Source organism: Mus musculus, chromosome 7 (genome assembly GCF_000001635.26).
Source record: "Mus musculus strain C57BL/6J chromosome 7, GRCm38.p6 C57BL/6J".
In the NCBI taxonomy this organism is placed as follows: Eukaryota; Metazoa; Chordata; class Mammalia; order Rodentia; family Muridae; genus Mus; species Mus musculus.
In genome coordinates this window covers 50,541,462-50,566,442 of record NC_000073.6, presented here as the reverse complement: position 1 = coordinate 50,566,442, position 24,981 = coordinate 50,541,462, and the positions used below count along the sequence as shown (strand labels likewise).

General features: G+C 41.0%; 1 protein-coding gene and 1 long non-coding RNA gene across 2 annotated transcripts in view; one reads left to right on the top strand and one right to left on the bottom strand.

The window, feature by feature from the left end:
• The window catches only part of Nell1 (NEL-like 1), an 887,940-nt gene that overhangs the window by 296,847 nt on the left and 566,112 nt on the right, over positions 1 to 24,981 (bottom strand). The window contains exon 14 of the mRNA NM_001037906.2: positions 5,554 to 5,676. Within this exon, the coding sequence (NP_001032995.1) occupies positions 5,554 to 5,676 (123 nt within the window). The remainder of the gene's footprint in view (positions 1 to 5,553; positions 5,677 to 24,981) is intronic.
• Positions 1 to 24,981, top strand: part of Nell1os (NEL-like 1, opposite strand) — a 58,576-nt gene that overhangs the window by 9,442 nt on the left and 24,153 nt on the right. Inside the window, exons 2-3 of the long non-coding RNA NR_045928.1 lie at positions 3,506 to 3,685; positions 8,942 to 9,024. This is a non-coding gene — a long non-coding RNA (NEL-like 1, opposite strand). The remainder of the gene's footprint in view (positions 1 to 3,505; positions 3,686 to 8,941; positions 9,025 to 24,981) is intronic.

Here is a 24,981-nt window from a genome sequence, read left to right as displayed (position 1 = left end):
CTTGAGAAATGCTGCATGCTGTAGAATAAGGGGATGAAGGATTGTAGGAGCCAGAGGGGCCAAGGACACCATAAGAAAACATAAAGAATCAACTAACTTGGGCCCATATGGGCTCACAGAGACTGAACTGCCAACCAGGGAGCATGCATGGGACTGATACAGGCCCTCTGCACATATGTTACAGTTGTGTAGCTTGGTCTTCATGTGTTCCTCCTAACAGAGGGAGCAGGGCCTGTCTATAACTCTGTTGCCTGCCTTTTAGACCCTTTCTGCCTACTGGGATGCCTCGTCTAGCTTCAATAGGAGAAGATGTCTAGTTGTGTTTCACTTGGATATGCCAGGGCTATTTGATATCCATGGGAGACCTCCTCTTTCCCAAAGAGAAATGGAAGAGGAATCGATGGAGCAGGGAAAAGTGGGGAAGGGCCTGGGGGAGAGAAGGAAGGAGAAACTGTGGCCAGGATATTTATTAATTAATTAATTAATTTAAAAGATTTTAGGTGGCTCTATTACAAGCATATTCTATGGGTCTGAATAGGTGGCTCAGTAGTTGAGAGCACCTGCTGTTCTTGCTGAGTACTTTGGTTCAGTTCCTAACCCTGATATAAGTAGCTAAAACTACCAGTAACCCCAGTTTCAGAAACTCTGACATCCCCTCTGGCCTCTGCAGATACCTGCCTCTGTTGGGTGTTCACACAGACAAGCAGGCACACAAACATGTACAAAAATAAAATAAATAACCATAAGGAGAATACTCCATGTAAAGAGAGTACCCCAAGAGCTCATCTTCCTGACTTGAACCTGGTCCTGGGCTACCCCTAATCTATTTTTTTTTCTGCCTTTATAAACCAGTCTGAGCTAGAATAAAAAAATCTCAGTATCGTTCCTGTGCTGTTAGGAAATTGCTCTATAAGTATAGGTGTACCTACCATCCTTACCCGCTCATGGTACGGGTATGCTTTTACAAATGGACTGGTCTTCAGCTGGGTCAAGACCTCTTATCTTATCAGTCAATCTTTTTCATCATCGTTCTCTTCAACATTCTGTCTGCAACCTTAACAGCAGAATTTCAGAACGAAGCCTTCCTGAGTTCCTCTCATTACATTAACCACGTTTCAGAACTCTGTCTAGAGTGCTATAAGCACCTTTGCCAAGGGCTTCACATTTCCCTTGCTATTTGCTTCAAAACCTTCAAATTTCATCTACTCTGATTCACAGCCCGGTACTTCATCAGTTTTATTATTTTCAGTGATAGCTTGCTATAACAACTTACTATTCTTTTCCCTCTCTCTTCCTCTCATACTGCCTATGAGCTGCTGAAATCATCTCTTGGCACCTGCAAGATGTCTGCTTTCCTTAGAATATCTGCTAACTCAAGATGTCAGTGGCATTGTGAGTGTGAGCTGTCACATTAATCTTTCTACCCCCGACTTTCCCTAGTCTTCTGTTTCTGGCCTCTTGCCATACAGTGAGTATCCAGGCTCCCATCAAATAGATGTTTCCAGGAAGTAGCCCTTCTATGCAAGTATTCTCTGCAAAGTGCTCAAAACATGTCACCTCCGTGAACTACCAGATTCTTAGAAGCCTTAGAAGAAAGTCTCACTTATGTGCCTAAAATTTATACAGTGAACCTAACTAGAGCTTTTCTTTGAAGCCTGTCTCCCATTAGCAGCCCAGGCTTCATACTGAGATTAGTTTGTGTATCTATTTCTGGAAGCAGTGGTTTCTCAGATGGGGATAAGTTTGGATGACCCCCTAACTCTTGGGACTCCAGACAGACAGACTTGCTTTCTTATAAAACCTTCCAAATACCTGAGTGCATATTCTATTAGAAAGGCATATTTGCCTAATGTACCCTCACAAGGAAACTTCCAAGGTCTATAGTACACTTCCCTTTTACTAAGCATCATTGCAGATATATTAAGCCACAGTGTACAGGAAGCAGATATATAGACAAACAGGTGTAATATGTGGTGGTACAGGCAGATATGGCATTTAGAGAGCTTTTTGGGATGCAGAAAAAGGTAATACTCTAGCCTAAGGCATCAGGATGGGAACCCAGGACTTGAAAAGTTACTAGGCACATCTGCATCTCTACATGTTACAGATCATTAAAGTGTCCCCAGGATATCTGCATATAAACCCCAGGAAGAGGAAGATTAACTAATTCACTTCTATATACAAAGGAAGTGTAGGTATTAAAAGATGCCACAAGGGTGTCACAACCTATCAGCTTCTGAAATGCTGGAAAAGTTTGAACAAGTGCCTCCCAATAGCTTTCAAGTATTCTTCAGAGAGCCCATCAAGATAGAGAGGTGGTAACAGTAGCCTGCACTTAGCCCCTTAGCTCTGATTTCCATGTAAATAATTGCACATTTTGTAAAAGACTCCTGACATAGTTCATAGATTAGAACACCAGTGAGAGAGCAAACACAACTATTTTGCCATTTTTTAGTGAACATCATTAGATGTGTGAAGTTCGGGAGAAGGTACTGACACACCATTTGACATTTCCTCCAGAGCAATCCCATCTGGCCTCTTGACTTAGCCTCACCCTGACTGCGGGTGAGTTAGAGAGAAGAGGTGGACATGGTGGACATTTGCCTCCCAGTTCTTTCTTCATCTCCACACTACGGATGAGTGTGTCCATGAGACCACCCATTCTAGGTTTTCCTCCTGCCCTGAGGAGTGAGAGGAAGCTTCATGCCAGCACTTCAACTTCTATGTGCTTGACTTCTTCACCTTCCCCTCATTGGTTATGGAGAGGGGAAGCCTACCATTTCTAGTCTCTTCTCAAAACCACAACTTTCCCCAAAATTAATCAACAAATTACCAGTTTTGCCAACAGATCTGCTATTTAGTCACCTTGAAGAGAATGACCACATCAAGTTTTCTGGTCAAACCTGGTGTCTGAGACAAATAGAATCCCAGGCTGCAGTGGGAGAACAAAAAAACCAAGCCACAAGAGAAACCACAGGGATGTGTGCTCCTCAAAGTGTATCCTTTGGAGCAGTTATCCTCAATGCTAGGCTTCTTTCTACCTTCAGGTTCTGTGATATTCCTGGGAAATCTTTTTTTCTGAATTCTAGTTCACACCATGCAGGACCAACTTCACAAATATGCATCACCTAGGAAGGCTCCACACTCGGGGTCTGGCATTCTGTAATCACCACTGCAAAGTTCCTAAGAACTTCAAACATGGATTTGTTCTAAGTAGAATTCAGTAAGACCCAGAATACGTGTTCTCCTGAGCCCACCGACTCTTAGTGCAGACGAGAAGAATAAGAAAGGTCGCATACATTCAACCTGTCTGTGTATCCTCTCACCTACTCACCAGCTCTTGGAAAAGACAAAAGTCTGGGTTGGATGCCCTAGAAAACTTTAGTTCAAATGCAGTCCCTCCAGATGTCTCTCTGCCTTTTCATCATACCAAAATAGCTTAAAGACTTTTACCAGCAGACACTGAAAGGGTTGGGACTGAGCACATATGTTTCGCTATTTCCAGAAAAAGAATGATGGCACCCTCCTGGGTGCTGGATGTCAAGGACCTGGTGGTGCACGATACAAATATGCAGAGAACTGCTGCAGAGATCATCACATCACTGAGTGCCATGTCTGCTGTGGATTTAGGATATGAAATCGTAGAAAGGGAGGATGCTTGATTCAAGTTCTCTGCTCAAACAAGGTCAGGTTGTGGAGTGTGGAGTCATACCCATATGAGGATTCCATTCTGCAGGAAAGACCTATTGCTATCCTATGGGTCAGCCGTCACACAGAGACTGTCCTCCATACCCAACGAAGCAACATTGAACAGTCAATTTCAAGCACAAAGGAGAATAAATACTTGGGTACCTTTAAGAAGCAAGCTTTGCCTGCTTTTGTAAAGGAAGCCTAAACTTACATTTGTCTCTTCGCGCTCCAAATCACAAGTCTTCATTTTTGGTTCCTGTTGCTTGTAACGAAAGGAATCCTAAAGTGTACACCGCATCACACAAGGCTCAATGTTTTCAGAGTTCTCAGGAACCTTTTTTGTATGAGCCAATGTTGCTTTGTACATTTTACCACTTGGGTTGGAAGCATTTGTTCAAATTGTTTTCCATTTTTAAATGATGAATCCTCTAAGGCCCTGTCTTACCTCTGGTTTTTTTTTTGGGGGGGGGGGGAGATTGTGTGTGGGGGGGGTCTGAACATAAAATTCACACTCACTGTGTGTTTACAAAATAAATGCCAATATTATCAGCCACTGAGACAAGAATGCTTTCCAGGATCACCAGATTTTATCCAGCTAATGACAGATAAGAAAGGGGGCTTAGTCTATCAGCTACATATTGACAACTGCTTAGTTAAAGCCCGATTTCCATTCCAGCACTAATGCCAGGCTGGCCAGGCAGATAAACACTCTCCTATTCAGAACCTTAACCCTCAGGTCAGGTTATGCTAATCTCATTTAGAGCTGTCTGCAAGCATGCTGTCCATTTAACCCTAAATGCCAAGATAGTTAGCAATATGTATTGCTTGGCTTAAAGTGCTTCCGTCTGTTTATCAAATATGTGAGCACATTTTTTTTCTAAAGGTTACACAATGTAATTATAATTATCTTTCCTTTCAGCTTTTGTTTTAGTTTCTAGTTTCTAGGGGAGAAGGAGATGTAAGAAGGGAAGGAAGAGAAGGATGGAAGTTGTGTCTCTCTATGTTGACTGATTAGGCTGGTTATCACATAGGTAATGAATTGCTATAGTATGCCAGGCACATTCTTTTCTAAGCATTAAGCTGTGAGGATATGACCATGTATTTGCTACCCAGGACTTCCACCCTCACTGCAAGGCAAATAACATGGAGACAAACACAAATATGTAATACAGAGTGTCCAGTCAGGCTGCTTTCGAAAAGCAGTTGAGCAAGGTTTGGTCTTGGGAGCACTAAGAGTGATTCTGTGATCAGAGCAGAGACATAAAGAAAGTGATCACCCATGAAGGCAGAGAGGATGGCCATATCCAAGGACTGGCAGTAGCCAATGGGTTTCTATAGAAAAAGAGTATGTGGATAGTGGATGGCCAGCTGGGAGGATGGCTGAAGGAAGGATATGAAGATGACCATAAAATAGAAGATGACCATAAAATAGAAGATGACCATAAAATATATACAAAGCCAGACCACTAGCTGAACTCTAATCAGCATTTCTAAGGGTAAAGTTTCTCAGTCAAGCAGACGCCCTGAATGAGAGTGCAACTGGTACCCACTTACCCTCTGGCCACAGCTCACATGGACCCAAATTCACACCAGAATTGTATCTTCCATCACTAGGTCCAATTTTATTTAAGAGGCAAAACTGGAGAACCCCATTCAGGTGTGGAACTGTACCAGGACCCACACCCACAGCCTCCAAACTGCTAAGGTTCTTTCTTCCATGCACAGTACCTCAGCCAACAGATAGACCAGGGGCAGAAACCAGCTATGTTCAGCTCCCATAGTGACAACAGGAATCCTGCTCATGAACATCACAGGCTCAGGCAGGGTATCAGGTGGAGGTGCCCCTCAAGGCAGCAAGCCTACCTTTGCAGACAGTACCATTTCCCACGTAGCCTGGCTGGCAGGTACAGCTGTGTCCCTGGACTGTGTTGGTACAGATGGCATTTTTGTCACAGTTGTGTTGTCCGCTGCCACAATCATCATGCTCTGCAGGGTGGGGAAGGAGGAGAAAGATGCCATTACAAAAGTAGGAATAGCTGGACTGGAGAAGTGTGCTGGACCTCACCAAGCATGGTACTGATTAGGCAGGCATGGTGAATGATGCCTTTGATTCTAGCATTTGGGATGGGTCTGAGGCAAGAGGATATGGAGGTTGAGGCAAACCTGGAATACATAAGAACTTCCTGTTTATAGCCACTGTATTTGTCATAAAGAAAGCATGGAACATATACTATGTTAATATTTGAGTCTTAGAGGATGATTCTCAATCACGGTGTTGGTGAATTTCCCTGTGACCAACTCTCATGATTCTAAACATCCTGTACACACAATAGCAAGCTCCAATGGCACTCCTTGACCCAGATCATGGCAACCAAAGTTCTCTTCAAAGACTCCTAAGTGCATCCAGGAGTGTAGTACAGCACAGCCACTCCTGGAAAAACAGTGCCTTGGTGCAGCATGTGGCAACTGTATATCAATGTAAATTGATTGAAAACTCTGAGTGTTTTATGCTGAGCAAACACCAATATGTAGCTAACAGGAACATAGGAGAGAAGTGATACTGTTTTAAGTATGTGACTATATTTCATCTAACCATCCAGATACTCTGTTAATAACAGTGCCATGATAACAGGCATAATTCTGAATGATTTGGACAAACCAGTATGTGTTGTCATGCTAATAGGTATACATACAACAAGGATGAGAATTCATGACAGAGAAGTCATTGCATCTACAGGAGAGAAGATACTTTAGACAAGAATATATAACCTTTTCTTTCAAGAGCAGGATGGTTTTCTTAGCCAGAGTTGCCTACAAAGAATACTCAAAACAAAAGAATAGTGTGTCGGTGGGGGTGGTGGTTATGAAACATTCCCAAGTCAGGTCCATCTTTGACTATCTGCTCATGTCACTTAATACCCCAGAGGACAATTCCCTTACGCAATGACCTGGTGCCATTGCTGTCTTGGCAATACAACTTCATTCTTGTAGTTCAGTATTTATTTAGCATTCTCTTGGCTTTTCATGTTGTTTTCCTGATTCAAAATACTCCCTACTCCATATGGTTAGAATAAATATAGCCCTGCCTAGCTTTAAATGCCAGTTCAAAGCCAAACTAAAACAACCTTTCCAAATCTGTTCTCTTAGGCCACATGAATTTTATCCATCTTAGTGTGTAGTTTATTGTTTTAGCCCACTGTGTAAACAACCCTGCAATACTGCATTGTGATATTTTCACATTTTGTCATCAATGCCAATTAACTTTGAAGAAACTCATATCATATTTGAGGAACATTTTGAAGTCTGCACTTTAGCAACATTTTAGATAATAGTATTGAACCAAGAGAATGCTACACACTAAAATACATTTTACAGGTGTTCAACTATTTAACTCACCCAACAACATGAGTTTTCTCATTTTATAATGAAGGCAGTAGGAAAAAAAGACACATTAAACAACTTGCCCAGCATCAAAATATGGCTGAGTAGGTGTCTCAGATTTGAGAACATTCATGCCAGAAGAACCATTGCAGCAATGAGCAGTGGTTGGAAGCTACCTGGTTGCATTCAGAGCAAATCCATGACAAATAGAAGTGTTCTCATCATGCCAGTGATGAAATAAGTGTCTTCTAAATGGATCCTGGATTCACATGGATCTCCTAATACTTCCTGAATGTCTGGTCCTAACCCAGAGGATAAAGCTTATGAAGCTCCCATATCTCATAATCTGTAGCCTTGCCCAAGTCTACAAAGTAACTGGATCTTTAAACATGTATCTGTCAGAGAGGAACAAGCAGTACCCCATTTCCTTCTAAAAATATCAAATTGCTTTTCCAGATGCTGCAAACAATGCCAAAAGTACAAGATATGTAAGGACTCATGAAAGATAGCAAGATATGAGGGTAAAGAAAATAGAATCCAGAGCCAGACACCCCAAGACTGAAGAACCTGGGTTTGACAGTTTCTAGCTATGTGCACTATCATAAATTGTTTAGTCTCTTTGTAGTTACTAATAGTAAAATGTGAGTCAGCAGGACCTATGTCCTGGGATCATGGTGAAAGTCAGTTAATGAAGATGGAAGACAGCATATTGCTGCCAGTAAATGCTCTAAGGATAAGTTACTTTACCTCACGGTCACCATATCACCATATCTACTATTTCTACTACCACTCATAGTACCTCAACTACTTTTGGACTTACATATTAGATGGCCATTAAAATTAATAAAATGTTTTCTTTTCCTTAGCAATCATAGGCTGGAAGACTCAAGCAAAGTTCCCACTGTCAAAGGTTAGCAGAAAAAAATAGGCAGGGAGTCATTATTGGCCTTTTGGTAGTGTCTTTTATCATAATGCTCTATAATTCATCCTTGAGTCATGTAGATTTCTCTTTTGCAGAACTCCCAAGATAACCCCACTGTCTCATTCCTACCACTGCAGGGTACCCATACCACTGACCCTCTCAAATAAGCCTGAACCACACCTTCCCAATTGCTCTGCTCTCTCACTACCTCTGCTTTACCTCTGCCAATTTATTCTTCACGTGACAAGTATGAAAATCTTTTGGGAAATAAAATCTGATTCTCCTGCCATTCCTAGTTAAAGACAAACAAAAGCCAACCACCTCCTCACTGTTATTAAGTAAACATTTTATTTTAAACCATCAGACACAGCATGAAGTTGGTTCTGTCCCTTTCCAACCAAAACTGCTTTGTCTCCTCTTTCAAAAGGTCCTCATTTCTTCTTGTCTATAGGCACTTTCCTCTTCCACCTACATCATAGTATTTTCTTGTCCTTGAGATCTCAATTAAACCTTCACCTTATTTCGAGAAGAAAACCAGATTCCCTGGTCTGGAGCCATTTGCCCTGGAACATTTGCCCATCATAGCCAGAACTTCTCGAACTGCATGGGTTAATCACACTACTATTTCTACATTCATTAATGTATGATGAATGTCTTCCTTCTCTACTGGAGCACAAATCTCTTGAGGATAGGAATTATATCTTTCTGTTTTGCATTCTCCCCAGCCTCTGGCAGAGCTTCTGAAATTTAAGTGCTAATACAAATATGAGGATAGGGGCAAGGGAGGGAGGGAAGGAGTATAAAAGGAGGGAAGATAAAAGCTGCAGAGAAGTCAAGGAGGATTAAGACAAGAAAGTGTTATTGACCTGGTTGAGGACATTTGAGAGGAGCAAAGCTAAGCAAGGAAGCAAGCTGATAGTAGCATGGCCTTGTGTTTGCTTCTCACAGTGACTGTGAAGACGGGCCAAGAAGAAATAGAGTACAAATGCTGTTGAAGACATAATCCACAAATTGAAGGATTTTTCAGCCATGTATGTGTGAAAAGGTTTGAATCTAGATTATGTAAATAACTTCTTACCATGCAACACTAAAACATTAATCGCGTTGTAAAGAGGCACAAAATATTCAGTGGCAATTTCCTTGAAGAAGGTATACAGATAGCAAATAAATACAAGAAGAATTGTGTACATATTAGGAAATTTTAAGACGAAGCTGAAAAGTTATCTCAAACCCATTAGAATAACCTGGATTGCAAAGACTGAAAATAATAAACTGGCAAATTATGTAAGGAAATTGGATCACTTGTGCATTGCTAGTAGCTGTATATATATAATTAGGTCATGGAAATGATTGTGTGACTCTAGCAAGTGTGTCAGGTGGTACGAACATTTGTCACCATGCCTGATATTTTGATTTTGATCCCTGAGACACACATGGTGAAAGGAGAGAATGGATCCTGCTTGTGATCTGACCTGCACACATACTGTGCTACACATGCTCCTCCCACACACAAAAGAAATAAAATATGACGATTTTAAGGAGTGAATACCATACTCCATAAACCAAACATCATTAAATGCATTAAAAAGATCACATGAAATGTTTTGTCCATGCATTCACAGGAATATAAAATCCCACTGGTGTGTAGACCTAAATGAAATGGAGGATAGAAATTCTTTATGCTGATTATCTTGCTAATGACCCAGATATATCCTGCTCTTTTCTAGTTGAAAATCTTGTCTATTTCATCGTGGCATACGAAATGAGTTGTGCACAAAATAAACACTTCAATTAAAAGACATCCCCTAGTTTCTTAGATACAAATTCTGAAATTCTAAGACCTGGGCTTAAGGATGTAGGTTATTTATAACACAACACAATTCTCTTTTCTTCAAGTAGCATTTTTCTATGTCAAAGTAAAAGCAGCTCTAGGATCACTATGTGCCAGGATGGAAGACTAAATCATGTTCATTACTGTATGCCTTTTACCCATCAGGGTCCCAGCAGAGTTCCAGGAATCATAGACAAAGGCTCTTGGGACAGCTATCCATGCCTCACAGCAGGTATTGGCCTAGCCAGAAAAAGGTCTTAGAGGCTAAAACCCTACTGATTCCCTGCTGAAGTCAGGCGCTAAAATCTAAGCCAATTCTCCATGGGGCACAGGTCTCCCTGCTTGGGGCACATACCAGCATAAGAACTATAGGGCCTGTTTTTTTCCCTCCCCTGAGACAAACAGCATTAACTTAAACCACTTCCAAAGCTACAAACATCCATCCTGGCTCCCCTAGGAGAGGCTGTTCCATGGCGGTGGTATAACTGTACACTAGTAGAGCTGGCCTTGCAAACAAAGAGGTAGTCCTTAAAGCTCTGAGTAAGGCGACAACCAGGATGGCTATGCCATTAAGAGGCAATGGAGACAGTGGGAGAAATGGGCAAAGAGACTTGCTCTCTTCCTTCCTAATTCCTCGAAAACAGGAAGAAGAAAAATGGAAAGTAAAAGTGTTATCTTGTACTTTTGACTTGGATAGATGGTATTATGTAATAAACATGGCAAATTTTTATAAAACTATAAAACTATACTTACATGACACTATGGCATATGTAGAGAAAGTCTACCACACTCTGTTAAACCATTAACAGTGATGTAGGTTATTTAGCTGGGCAGAGGATAAATGGGAGGTACTTGTACTATTTCTTATTCACTTCAGGTTTTTGAAATTTTACAACTAGCATGTATATTTTATTGCTAAATAAAAGAGTTTGCGGTTTTTGAAGCTGGAAGTAAGAAGAGCCAAAATGAATTTCAGACACATCCAAAGATTCTCTGTGAAGAGGAAAAGCTTTGGAGACTGGCAAAGGTGGTTGAGAATGTCCAAGTAGTCACCTGCAGAATCTTTAACAAATGATATTCCCATTTGCATATAAAATGTAGCCAGTACCAAGAGAAAGAATCAGTCTTCATTTCCTCAGATTCAAACAGATTTTTCCACAAGACAGATATTTGAGAGACATTTAATGACTACTCATAAAGGCTACAATGTATACAGTATTGTTAATGGAATAAAGTAGGCACTTTTAAATGATAGAAGCCATCAACACTGACACCATCATTAGTGTCAGCATTGCCATCTTCCTCATCACTAATACCATCATGACCACTACAGTCACTCTGTCACCACAAGCATTCTTACTACACCAACACTACTACCATCACACTATCACCATCACCACAAAGCACTTCTGACCACTACTACCTTCACCACCACCATCACCACCACAGCCACCTCATTTTCACCACCATCATAACAACTTCACCACCTGTCATCACCATCATCATTATCATCACCATCACCATCATAATTACCAGTACCACCATTAGCAGCACCAGCAACATCAGCATCTAGGTCATTTCTCCACTCCCCAGGAATCCATGCCCAATAATTCCAGGAATGTTTTATTAATTATTTGTGTTTCCTCTATATTCCTGAGTTTCTAGATCTCCTGAAATTCTGGAAAGCCAAAAGGCCTTAATTCCAAATCAAATCTATCTTTCTATATAATTCACTCACTTCACAGTCTTAGAAAGCATGCATAATATATTTCAGTCCCTTTGTTGTTGCCCTGAAATGTGAGTAATACGATCAGTTCAAAGAGATGTTGGGAGAATTAGCAGAGAAGGTATGCAAAAAGGAAACATTTTCTGGACACAACAGGGCTGATGCACGTAGGAACTCATAAAGATTTTAATAGCGTGCACAAAACCTGCAGAAGCACAAGCCAGACAAGCCCCTAGCACAGGGAAGAAAGAGAAAGCAGACATGAAGACCCCATACCTAGCCAAGAAAATATTTGCAATTCATAGCTTCTGGGAGAGGAGAAATCAGGTTTCTTTAAAGGAGTGTCACATGGTCTATCCAAAGCAAACATCCTGTTCAGGAATATTTTGCCAACACAAAAGAGAATCTGTTTTTGTTTTATTTTAGGCTTAGATTTTGACTGAGAGAAAGAGAGAGAGAGAGAGAGAGAGAGAGAGAGAGAGAGAGAGAGAGAGAGAGAAAGAACAGGAAACTGGGTGGGTAGGGAGGAGGTAGAGTATCTAGGAAGGATTGGGGAAGGGCAAAGAATATGAACAAAATATATTGTTTAAATAAATAAATAAATAAATAAATAAAAGCATGAGAAGTAAGCATAAGCAGCTTCCTAGCCAAGTAATACAGATTCAGGAATCATTAGTCACTGTACCACTGTGATAATTTAGAAATGCGCCATTAAAATATGAAATTAATGAATAAATGATATCTGTGCCTGTGCTGTGGGGCTTCACTTAAAACATCCAGTCCAACAGGGATACTCACAACTAACACAAAAGAAAGAAGCAAACCGGCTTGTTTGACTTTGGTTTCTTTTAATGGTCACATGCCATGTGCATCCCCAAAGTGACCCTTTCCCTGAGCACTTTTATCTGTCTGCTGTGAAGAAAGAGGCTTCTGATGTTTCCCTTTGGTTCCACAGCTACCTAGAGAAACTGGAAAGAAACTCTGAAAATAAAACATGGCAAGAAAAAATAATGCGGGGTTAATGGTTTTGTTTTTCTTTTTCTTTAACATAAATGTTTGCTTCCACTTCAGGAAGTGTGCCTGAGTGGATTGTTCTTTCTCTTTCTGCAAAATAAAAGTGATGGAGCAGAAACTACTTTCTTCCTCCTTTGTGGGTGACCATGAAGCTACCCAGAAGCTCTGGAACGCCAGACCTGTGAAATTCCAATGGAAAATAAAATAAAATTGAAGGCTTGAAAGAGCTCAAGAACATGCCATCAGCATGACCACAGTTCTCAGCCCATCCTTTTTCCCAGCTGAATCCTTCAACCATACCTAAGCATAACAGACTGAATGTTCTCTAACATTTTCTGTGGCCAGGAACCTCGGAATGTGCTCCTATTGGGGAAATGACTATCTAAAGGCAATTTGCATAGGGTTCTTCAGGATAAGAGTAGACCCCAAACACAGTACAAATATCCTTAACAGAAGAAATGGCATGCAGATACATAGAAGCAAAAGATCAACCAAAGACACAGGCAAATACTAGACACTCCTAGAAGTCAAGGAACTCCAGGAGCCTCAGAAGCCAAGAGCCCTGGACTCTGGGAAACTAGACAACTAGAAAAGGCAAAAATGATTCTTCAATGGAGTCTTTGGAAATTTTGTTTATTCCTTTAGTTTAAAGTTTCAAACCTCCAAAATCTATGAGAGATAGGGAGAAAAAAAATATGTTGGAAAGCTGTTGGAAGCCATCCAGTGTGTGCAGTATGTTTAGCAGGATCAGGAAGCCAGTGAAGTCATTGTCATTGAAAACCTCTAAGTAATTCCTACACCAAAAATGTCCTGAGAAAGCAATGAAGAGGGAAGCTCAGTGGGCTTCAGGGCTTGCTGGAGAGACCACAAAACAATGGGGAATACTCATGGGTATACATGCCCACAGTGTTTGAAGAAGAGAAAGAAAATGGTGTTATGGGCAGACACACTGAGCCTCATCCACACCCCCATGTGAAGCAGCTCTGGGCTACAGGGAAATCTCTTGCTCCCTGCGTCTGTTTCCTTCTATGTAAACTAAACAAATTGAAAATAGAATTACAGAAAAAACACTCAGAGTCATTCCTTCCATGTTTAACACATCTCTTCATGTCTGCTGACTTCATCCTCCAACTCCACTGTACTTGCTTGAATAGTGTCCTCCCAAATCTCTGTCATTTTCCTTACTGAGGACCATGAGAATTAAGAAAAGTACAACTAGGGAATATTGATCAGAGTTTAACACCCAGGAGATTCCTGATTCTTGTCATGTTAGTTACCCTTTATCTAACATTTAGACTCAAACTACAAAACCCAGAAAAAGAGAAAACATCAGGCTCACCAAACACCAAAGGATATATGTCGCCTTAGAAATGAAATTGAAGGGAAGCTTAACGGAATCCATCTTTGGTACCCGCATCCCAACAGTTTATATCACGATAGTGAAAAGAAAGTCCCATGGAAGCTGAAGTCCAGTTCAATGGAAGAATATTTCTCTTCCTTGGATACTCAAGTTCTGAGTTCATCTCCCAGTACTCTAAATAAGTAAAATTTCTGCAGCATGCTAAAGCACTGGTTTCTCTTAGTCAGATAGGCTAGGGTAATCTTCTTAATTGATTACCCATAAATTGGAATCCTTTTCCATTTTTTTTTTTTTTGACCAGCAAAGTCTACCAGGGGTCCAGAGGTCTAGTAAGTATACTAAGATGAATACCTTCATTGAAGAATGAGGAAGAGGAGAAGAAGGAGGGGGAAGAATATGGAAGAGGAGGAAGGAGAGACTGGGGATTTGGGAGAGGGTGGTAGTGAGGAACAAGAGAAAAAGGAGGAAGAGGTGGAGTTGCATGGGAAATGAGAAGGAAGTAAGCCGTTATGCTATATTTGTGGTCTTTTTCTTCTGTGGGTTGCCAAGTTTGACTTCAAAAAAGTACAAGGGAAAAGAACAGACAAAAAAATAAACAAATTTCAACACTGTATCAAGCACAGGGAATATGATAACTGTGTGTAGACACAGAACTTAACTTCATGGATTCTACAATCTAAAGACACAATGACCATTTTTATCCCAAGTGATACAGGCTAAACCAAGAATGGAGCAGGAGCAGGATGCCACAGGAACACACAGCAGGGAACCATAATCCAGGACTCTGAGAAGTTTACTAAGATAAGTGACATTTAATTTAAAAAACTTGCAATGAAAGTAGAAATATGAAAGTGAGTTAGTCACCGCCTGGATGTACACACAACGTGACCACATGGTGCATCTGGCTCCCCACAGTGATTCAGCTCTTGTTGCTCACTGGCATTTTCCTGTGTTACGGGAAGGATAGGTTTTCCAAATTTGACTTTATTTTGCTTCCCACATGCTGATCCTCAACGAAATTTCATCCACCTCTATCCAAAGGTCTAATCTAATCATACTCCCTTTGATTCAAGACTTGTTTTAGATCTCTGTAGCTAATAAAACATAGACAGCATCATCTGTGCTACTTCCAAGACTTCTGAGAAACTGATTAGCTTCTGGAATAACCCCAGTCTGTAGATTTCACATCCAGGTATCATGTCTCAAAACCCAACTACCATGATGTCAGAAACTAAGGACACAGAGATGTGATCATTGGAACATGCCAGTCAATGTGCCCATATGAATCCAGCCGTCAAGGCATAGAAAAATGTCTTGACAGCTGAAGAAAGAAGCCTTCAGTGGACTCTGCCTCCAAGTTTTGCTTCCCTTCCTGCTCCCTTGAAGCCTTCTTGATTGAAGGCCAAATATTAAAGAGAAACAAAGGGAGAAAGAAGAGATGTGAAGAAAGAAGGATAGAGGGGGAGAAAAATAAGAGAGACAGAGAGGAAAGGAGGGAGGGAGGGAGGGAGGGAGGGAAGGAGGGAGGGAGGGAGGGAGGGAAGGATGGATGGAGGGAGGGAGGGAGGGAGGGAGGGAGGGAGGGAGGGAGGGAGGGAGGGAGAGAGAGTAGGGGATGGGAGGAAGAGGATAAAGGGAGGCAGGAAGGATTGAAAACTAGATCCTGAAAACAAAACCTGTGGTCAATTTCATAGCTCAACTTTATGATGTCTGAACAGCCATGTTAGTTCTTATGTCCACACCAACTGTCACAGGACTGAATGGGATTTTGTGAAGTGTCAGTATAGTACTCAGCATTTGCCCCCACTGTACTTGCATGGGATACTAATGAGTTAAACGTTTTTGCTGTTGTAAAAAGAGTCCTTATTTTAACAGGAAAAGCAAATGCTAGGTCAGTAGGCACCATGTCTGATTGAAAAGTGATATTTAATCTCAGGAGAAATGGGACAGAGCTAGGAAATGAAGGTATGAGACAACCATAAAGGAATGGCAGGCATCCTATTCTCAGCATCCCTATGACTGTTCTTCTTTGTGAAAACCCTAGCATGAGGACAAAAATCCATGTGCAGAAAAACATTCGCCTGGAACAAATTCCCTGAAAAATGAGCCTACTGAGGCTTGGACCAGGCTATATTTTTGTCCCCAATCCAAGATTTAAACCTACTCTATCCAACAGGGCAATGACTAACCACAAGTGGCTATCAAGCCTTCAAATATGGTAAGCATGGGCTGAAATGTGCTGTCATTAGAATATATTCCCTGCTTTTCAAAGGCACTCCAAAAAAGAAGAATAAAATATCTCATTAATAATTGTATACTAGTTATATATTGAAATATTTTGAACATTCTACATTCAATAAGAAATATTTTAAATTTTATTTCACCTGTCTCATTTTACTTCCTCAACAAGGATACTAAAAATTTTGAATTATATATTTGATGATACACACACACACTACTCACACAGAGGCAGTACTTAGTAAACGTGAAGAAAAGGGAACATCTTTGAGATTTTGAATATTTAGTCTTAAATGGGATTTATTTTGAAAGTCAGGTGTTCACTGTGTGATACTGGTTGCCTAGAGTACTGTTTTAAAAGACTGAACACCAAACACCAGCTGAGGAAGAAGGCTGCTTTCCTCAGTTAATTTTAAATATTTGGCATGGATACCATAGAGGAGAGTACACCATGTGTTGATTATCCTCCGGCCACCTGCAGTGAACAGGCATTCCTGCTGGAGGCCTGAACTGGGAATAGGAACTCCTGCTGCAAGAAGGTCTTCCACGGGATGCTGGCTGCCAGCATGGACCTTAACAATCTGCTTGCTCCCAGTGGTTGATGTCTCCTCTCATCCTAGTCTTGGGGCTATGTCATCCACCTTCTAGATGGGGAATGCACCGTCAGCCTCCTTTCTCACCTTTGGGGGCTAATCTAGATGGTATTCCTCAAGTGTTGGCATGCATCTAAATTGTTTGGAGGGCTTAAGGAACGGCAGATTATTAGGTGCTGCCTGTGTAAAGTTTCTGTGTATAGGTAAACTGGTTTGGGGCCGGAGGATCCAGATACTAACATGTTACCAGGTGGTGCTGTTAAATTTGGTTTATGAATTTATAAAATTTACCTTGGGCCAGCTCCCTGATCTTGCCCATGCATTTAATAATCTAGGCAGTTTAAAAAGAAACCAGTGTATAACTGAGCATAAAACCAAACCACCCAACTAGTAATTTCAATGTGTGGGTCCAGACACAAGCAGCTAGTCAGTACTAGTTTATTTGGTCTTCCTGTTAACCTTTCTTTCTAGGTGGTACAAAAGACAAGGTGGAGGTGGAATGAGAACAACCGAACCTACACTCATCAAGAATCCTCATCTGGGTTTACAGTGTACCAGAACCATGCCTTGGCTGAAGTCTAGACCATCGATTGATGGGTAGGAATCAGAACGGGGCACTATGTGTGAGGCCACAAGCTGGTAGCACAGCAGAAGCCTGAGTTCCCAGAAATGCCATCCAGCCAAAGGCAGGACAGAAATTTACAGGGCTAGTCTTTAAAAATATTTTAATGGTAACTAAAGGTCATTACTATACTTATTCCCTGTCATTGGCCTCATAACCACTATTGCAATGTGAAGGACACTGACATTATAACCATTAACTGGCTCCATACAGGTTAAATTTGATAGAATAGAATAATCAGCATTCCTAAGGGTCCCCACACGGAAAGCCCATGCAGCTAGCATCTAATCATACAGTATCTACAAAACTCAGAATTTCTGTATAAACATCATAAGGTGGTCCCCCCCCACAATGAAAGTGGGACAAATCTTCAGACTCTGAAATCTGATATTGACTTCTGCAGCACCCGAAGTGAAGCCTGCAGACAGTCTTTAAAACGTGTCCTTTATCTCCATCACTCAGAAGAGAGAGAAAGCTCTGAAACATCAAATGAAATGACTTATCCGTGCAATTTTCTGGTGCTTGGTAACTTTGCAGAAACACAACTCAAAACTTCTCAGCATCTACCTGTCAGAAAGTTCTCAAGTCTCTACATTCACTTTAGATTTACTTACAGAATTAGTTTTGCTTCTAAGAAACAGTATCCCTCTTATAAAATGATTATTTTTTTTATTGTTTGTTGGCTATGGGAACGATGCTGACAGCCTCTGAAATACAAATTAATTTTCAAATATTTATAAATTTGATTCCACAAGATGCCTGTAACAAGATGCCTCATGTTACCCCATTTCCTCTGTAGGATATATGCAGACAGTCCTTACAAAAGCACCCTCCTCCCACCCATTTCCTGTGGGTTGTCAGACAGTGCTCTCGTTCTCTGCTTCTGACTGATCTGTACCGATTTGTACTGATCAAAGCTGCCAACCTATATATGAAGCTTCCCGGTTCCGTTCCAGCATTTGAAATGAACCCTATTCTTGAATAGGTAAACCAACTATTTACAGCATTGCAAACTCTTCCATTTACCGACCTGATCAAAATGCTGGATTTTGACATATTAGCCATACGATAGCCCTCCCTGATCTTTATGTTTAGAAGAGAAGGCTCACCAAGAAATGAATAGCCAGCATTTGTATTACAAACATATCACTGTTAACCATGTACGTGGTACAAATGATTTTCATTCATCAGGGACCAATAATATATAAGCAATGAGTAAATCTTATTATAATCTGATTGTTAAAACTTTCAGACCACCCATGACAAAGTATTTATATATATTTCACTTCAATACGAAATACGAAATCAAACCATCTCAAATGTTTGACTTGATGTGACTTCTATTGACAAGACTACATATTTATGCATAAAAGTGTGGCCACACCTCCCTGGGCATTCTGTTGAGTTTAACTTTCTCTTATGCTCCAGGATGGAATACAAATAAAAGTCTTCATAAAATCTCCACAGGAAACACTGATTAGAAAATAATAGCACTACATTATGTGCTCCTTAACTGTGCCCAGGAGTCAACTGGAAAATAGGAACATGAAATAAGCTGTCTGTAACAGTGTTTATTGCTGGCTTTGAAAAGAGGAGTAAGCAATTATATTGTAGCCTAATGTTTAGTTCTCAGTATGCACACTCACATGTGCAAATACACACACACACACCTACACACACACACACACACACACACACACACACACACACAGAGAGAGAGAGAGAGAGAGAGAGAGAGAGAGAGAGCAAGAGTGTGCTATTGACCCAAAATAGAATCTTTATGAAAAGCAAACTAGGCATCAAATCATAATTTCATTTGCTTAAACTTATTGATTTAAATGTGTATCTAATCAAAATTCAAGATAAATATTTGTGATTTACTTAATTATTGGCACACACTGCAATGAGAACTTTGCCATCCCAACTACGAATGAACAATATACCTTTGAAAGGTACCACAACACACTATGAAGTAAGATAATTATCCTGACCACACATGTAATCTCAGATGAATTGAGTAAATATCATGTTTGCACTCAAAGGTTTTACACAAAGGTTGTCATTAAATAATGATAACTCATATCTCTGAGGTTTTGGATAAAGAATATTAATTATCATTCTATAAATGGAATATGTTAATTCTATAAAAACAAGGTCTCTTAAAAGAAAAAAACCCATGTCACTTGGGACCAATACTATTGATTACCTTGGTGCTGGCTTCTATAATTGAATGATGATGTACTACAGCTTCTCCTTTTTGTGTGCCTCTTATAGGTATTCTAATAAGTTCATTTGATATATAAACTAATTCACAATGAGACATTACATCTGATTAATACTTTAGTTAATGCCACACCAAAGATGAAGGAATACTGCAGAAAAATGACCCTAAGAATGTAAGAGCTAGATGGTGTGAAGAGGCCATGGCACGCTGTCTTAAGTGCATGGCAAAGCCACAATCCTCAACCTACTCACAGCAGCTGACATTCCCCACATGGGGCCTGAACAAGACTGAGCCTGGCAACAGGTAGAAGGGGGAGAAGCCATGGGACCCTGCTTCACAGGGAAAGCCAATGGCAGTGAAGAACCCCTGGGTGAGTAACAGTCACTGTCTTTAATGATGTAGCCACTGCTGAGTTACTCATGCCCCAGTACATAGCTCCTCACTCATGACCACATGGGAGGCCCCAGTTCAACCCAGTGCATCACAAAGCCAAAACTAACTAACTAACTAACTAATTATAACTAACTAACTAAGGACAAGGATGTATGGAGGGTAATGTGACAAATTTGACCAGAATGAATTGTTAATATGCACTAAATATCAAACAGTAAATGGCTTTTTAAAAAAAGTTAAGCTGATTTCATTTAAAAGTTAAGGCCATGTCGATTTTATAAAAAAAAAAAACAAAAAAAAAAAAAAAACAGGAACTTGACTTTAATAGTTTTAATACACACATAAAGAATTTGGCCCCTGGTGTGATGATGTTAAGGAGTGGACTGGGAAACTTTGAGCTCAAAGTGAAGGTCCTTAGACAGTGCTGATGAAGTAGCTGGAGTGTCATGATCTGCATCCTGGAACGAAATCAAGTCTCAAACTATTTATAGCTACCATGGCTCTGTCTTGGTATCTAAAATCTCTACCATACTCTTGACGGTATACATGGCAATATTCCTTATTCTACACCCCCTCTGAATGCTAAATAAACCTGTGATTGCATGAAGCTATTTATGTCCTGTAAATTTTGATTGATGATATAATTGCCGGTTAAGGCAGACTGTTCATTTCAACCCATGAGCTGCTTTCCATTGTCCACACAGAGTCATAATTCCTTCAGTGTCAATACTGCCAAGCAGAACAAATAAGTAGCCAAACTCAACTCAGAACAAAGAAAGTCTTTTCTCTGGTTACTACATCTCTGTGCAGTTAATGAAAAGCCAGTAGCCGCTACCTACAACAAAGCAACCAAATCCTAAACAGATGGAGCACGTTTAGGGTGTTTAGGTCTGATCAGGAGAGATGCACCCCAAGGCTCAGAGCAAAGAGATTAACAAAAGATCAAGACCTGTCAAGGAATTTGCATTCAGCAGGCTTAAAGATGATTCAGGTGAATCATCACTTCCCAGCTGCGGAGTCAACATTCACAGGATCACACACACCAGTAACCAACTGCACGGGCTTGTTGACCACATACAATGGGGAGTTTGTTTATGGCAGATTGCCCATCTTTCTGCTACAACTGAGCATGTGATGTATGCCGCATGAGCGAAAATAGAGAACAGTAAATTTGAGATTCTTCATCATTGCTCGAGTTAACAGGTCATGATAAAATAAATAAGCCTAAGAACAAGCCATCGGAACGGTGGGTTTTTTCCAACTTTTAGTAGCAATTTGGCAACTTTAAGGGAAGTTAAAGATGTACAGGCAGGAGAGGTTTCACCAGAACGTTAATTCCTGCATTATTTTCCATTGTAAAAGCTAGTCAGCAAGAAAAGGGCTAAGCAAGATGTGGACAATTCATACAATTGATTAACATACAGTGATTAAGATGAATGAGGTAGGACATATGCAAGCCTGGATAAATGCCAGAACTCCATTGTGAAGGGCTGGCAAGGGGACTCAGTCTCTCAAGTCCTTGACACACAAGCACAGGTACGTCAGTTTGATTCCTAGCTCCCCCTCCACCCTCCAAAACAAAACAAAAAACTGGCATGGCAGTGTGTGCTTATAATCCTAGCAGTAGTGGGGCAGAGAAAGGAAAGTCCCTGATGATCCTTAGTGAGAAATTGTGTCGTAAAAAGAAAGATTGGTAGTGACTGAGGATAAAAACCTGAGGTTGACCTGTGGCCAGGGCATGTATGTCTGCATAAACACAAACTAGAACACATGAATACGCATGTACAATTACCTCTGTGTGTATACACAACCATAAAGCCACACAGACACACATGCTCAGTAAAAAAGGCAAGCATTGGTTTAATGTATACAATATTACGGTTATGAAAATAAAACATTTTAAGCACAATGTATCATTGGCAGGCATGTAAATATGTAACAGCAGTATGTAGACATACACGGAAATGTTGAGCTACAGGTTCAAGTAAAAGATTAATTATGAGAGGAAAGAATGAAATCCAAGAGCGACAACTGGATGGTTGACCTTGACTGTCAATCTGACTGGGTTGCAAAGATCAGAGACAATAAGGTCCATGAGCACTGACTGAGGTGCTTCCAGAGAAGATTAGCTAAGATAGGAGAGACCTAGACCATCAGCTGGCGGCCTGGATGGCATAAAAGGAATAATGGATGAAGGCAGCTACTTTCCTCTCTGCCTTCTTCCCCTGATGGTGTGGAAATTCTGAACCTGAGTCAAAATGAATCCCTCCTCCCTTGAACTGCTTGTGTCAGACATTTCTCCATAATGGTGGAAAACTAATAGCTATGAGACTCTTTTTCTTTTGTTTTTTTCGAGACAGGGTTTCTCTGTATAGCCCTGGCTGTCCTGGAACTCACTTTGTAGACCAGACTGGCCTCGAACTCAGAAATACGCCTGCCTCTGCCTCCCAAGTGTTGGGATTAAAGACGTGGGCCACCACCGCCCAGCGATATGATATGAGACTCTTTAATGCTACCTACAGGTTTTCTCAAAGAACACATACACGTGGCAACACATTAAATCAGGTACACAATTGTTTATCCCTTTACTCCTGGGTTTGCCTACATTATTACAATAGTCTGTAGAACTATTAGAAATTTTACACCAGGCTTGGGATGTGCATCTGTGAAGGATTGATTATTGACTGGTCCAGCCATGGCTTCAAACACAAAATAAACAAACCAGCAGGGATTATGCACACAATGCCAGAAAGTATTATGCTAGAAAGCACTATAGAGGAAACGGGCTCTCCTGCACCCCAGATCACACAGCAGAGCTGCATCCCAGCTAAGCAGCACAGAGATTCTAGTCCAGGATCCCTCATCTGCATCTCTATTCTTCTGCCACTGTGCCTTCTGGTATCTTAAAAATCCCCCTCCCTGCTAGCTATTGTTAAATGAAAACGGAAGTTCCCTGAGAGAGGAAAATCCCACTTGAATGTTCCCTCGCTTCTATAGAAAAGCCTTTGTAGCTGTAACCTCACTTTACTCGAAGAACAAGTAACAGAGAAAATGGAGCAGCAACGCCTTCTGAAAGTCTTGGTGTGTCCAAGCTCGACGGAAATTGTCCACATATATACCCCATATGAGAGCAATATACATTTGCAGAGCCATGGAGGCTGGAGCGCAGTTATTTTTAATGGAAATGATGGCCATCTGTCTCAGTCCTCAAATGTCAGCCTACATTCCAAGCAGGATATGGAGGAGGATCCCAGGCCCAGGCACAGTGAGGACAGAGGAGCCTGATCCTTCTTCCCAGTGATACTACTACTACCTCGAAAAAAAGATCAAAGGCCAAACCCAGCTCCGCTCAGAAGTGTGCAGTGGTTTGGCCTTTGCCCTCGGGATTCTTCCCCGAATGGGGTATCATCCACCATTTAAATTCTAGAGCACAAATCCATTCCACAGAGGATGCAGCAGAAGGGATCCTGCCATTACTGAACCCATGTTCTGCAGGCAGCTCCTCATTTCAATCCCAGAGCCACATCTAGGCAGGAATTGTCATCCCTGTGTTATGGAAAGAACCTGGTAAGATGTCCAAATCAATGCAATTTGTAAATCACAAAGTATTCAATCCTAATCCCTGTGTGGGGGTGGTTTTTTTTTTTAACATGGTGCTTCAAAAGTCATTATAGGAACCTTATGCCTCACTCAGAGCTTTTTTTTTTTTTCCAACTGAAAAGTAGGTGTGGCCAGGTAGCCAATCTTGAGCATTCTATGACCGAGAAAGGCCACCTTGGAAGAACAGACAGGGTGTATAACTCAGACATAGAAAAAGTGAGAAAAAGAATCAGAACAGAAGCTGTGGCAAACAAGCCAATGCCATCATATGCCATGTGAAACTTGAAGCTAAAAAGGTTGAAAGTATCCATCACTTAAGAGACTAGTCAATCTAGTCTGGCTCAGGCCAGGACATTGGTGCCTTGATCACAGTAAGTGTCATTTTGATTGCCTATGATCTAAGTCCTGAACCACTCCAACTAACCTTCTTGGCAGAGCAGTTATCTTACTATCGTCTTCAGGGAGAGGAGACGGATTGGGAACACCGTCAGCTTTCACTTCTGTTTTTGTTGTTTTGTTGGGTGCTGTGTGGCAAGGTCTCATGGACCCCAGGATGACTTCTGAACTATGTATCTGAGGATGCCTCTGTCTCCTGCTGCTCCTCTCTTGGCTCCTGAGTGCAAGCGTTACAGACAAGAGTTGGCACACTTGGTTAAATTACCTTATCTCCTTCCATCTTTTTCTTTGATGAGATTTGCTTTCCTCCTTCGAAGGCCAACTCGAGGCACCCTCTGCTGCAGTCTCATCTAAATCATCTCAACAGGACCCAGTGATTTCAATTACTTCACATCTCCTTGTCTCTCTGGTGCCCGGGGAAGAGGAAATTATATTTTTGAATTTTATTCCTGCCATGTGCCAGACAGTCAGTCCTAACAAGTGTAATTGCATGCATCACCCTCAACCCCAGTCTCCTTGGCATGGTTCCTCACTCCTGCCTCACTGGTGACACATCTGAGATGCAGCAATGTTACAATGACTCTGCAGATGCCATGGGCCTGTTCAGAAGTGACCATCAAGTTAACCTATGTCTAAGTCCCAAACCAAAAGCTGTCTTGCATGCAGATAATACATAAGTTCACTAAGATAAATCTACTGGGGTGTGTAGAAATGCAGGTATCTGTTTAGTTTTTCTCCTATCTTTGTTCCACCATTTTGGTTCTTAAATGCTCAAAAGCTTGCATTGCTAGATGCCCAGCTGATATAAAAATAAAACTATTATCTTTCAATAAGTATCATTCCTGTTGACAGTGGATAGCAGACACCAAAACAAATGCATTGTTCTTCCTCTGAAACCAACCACAGCACACTAGCAGACAAAATTGTCAAATCTAGTTGCCACAGCTCAATAAAGACTTAACAAGAATTGGAGATGATCCAGAAGTGATTA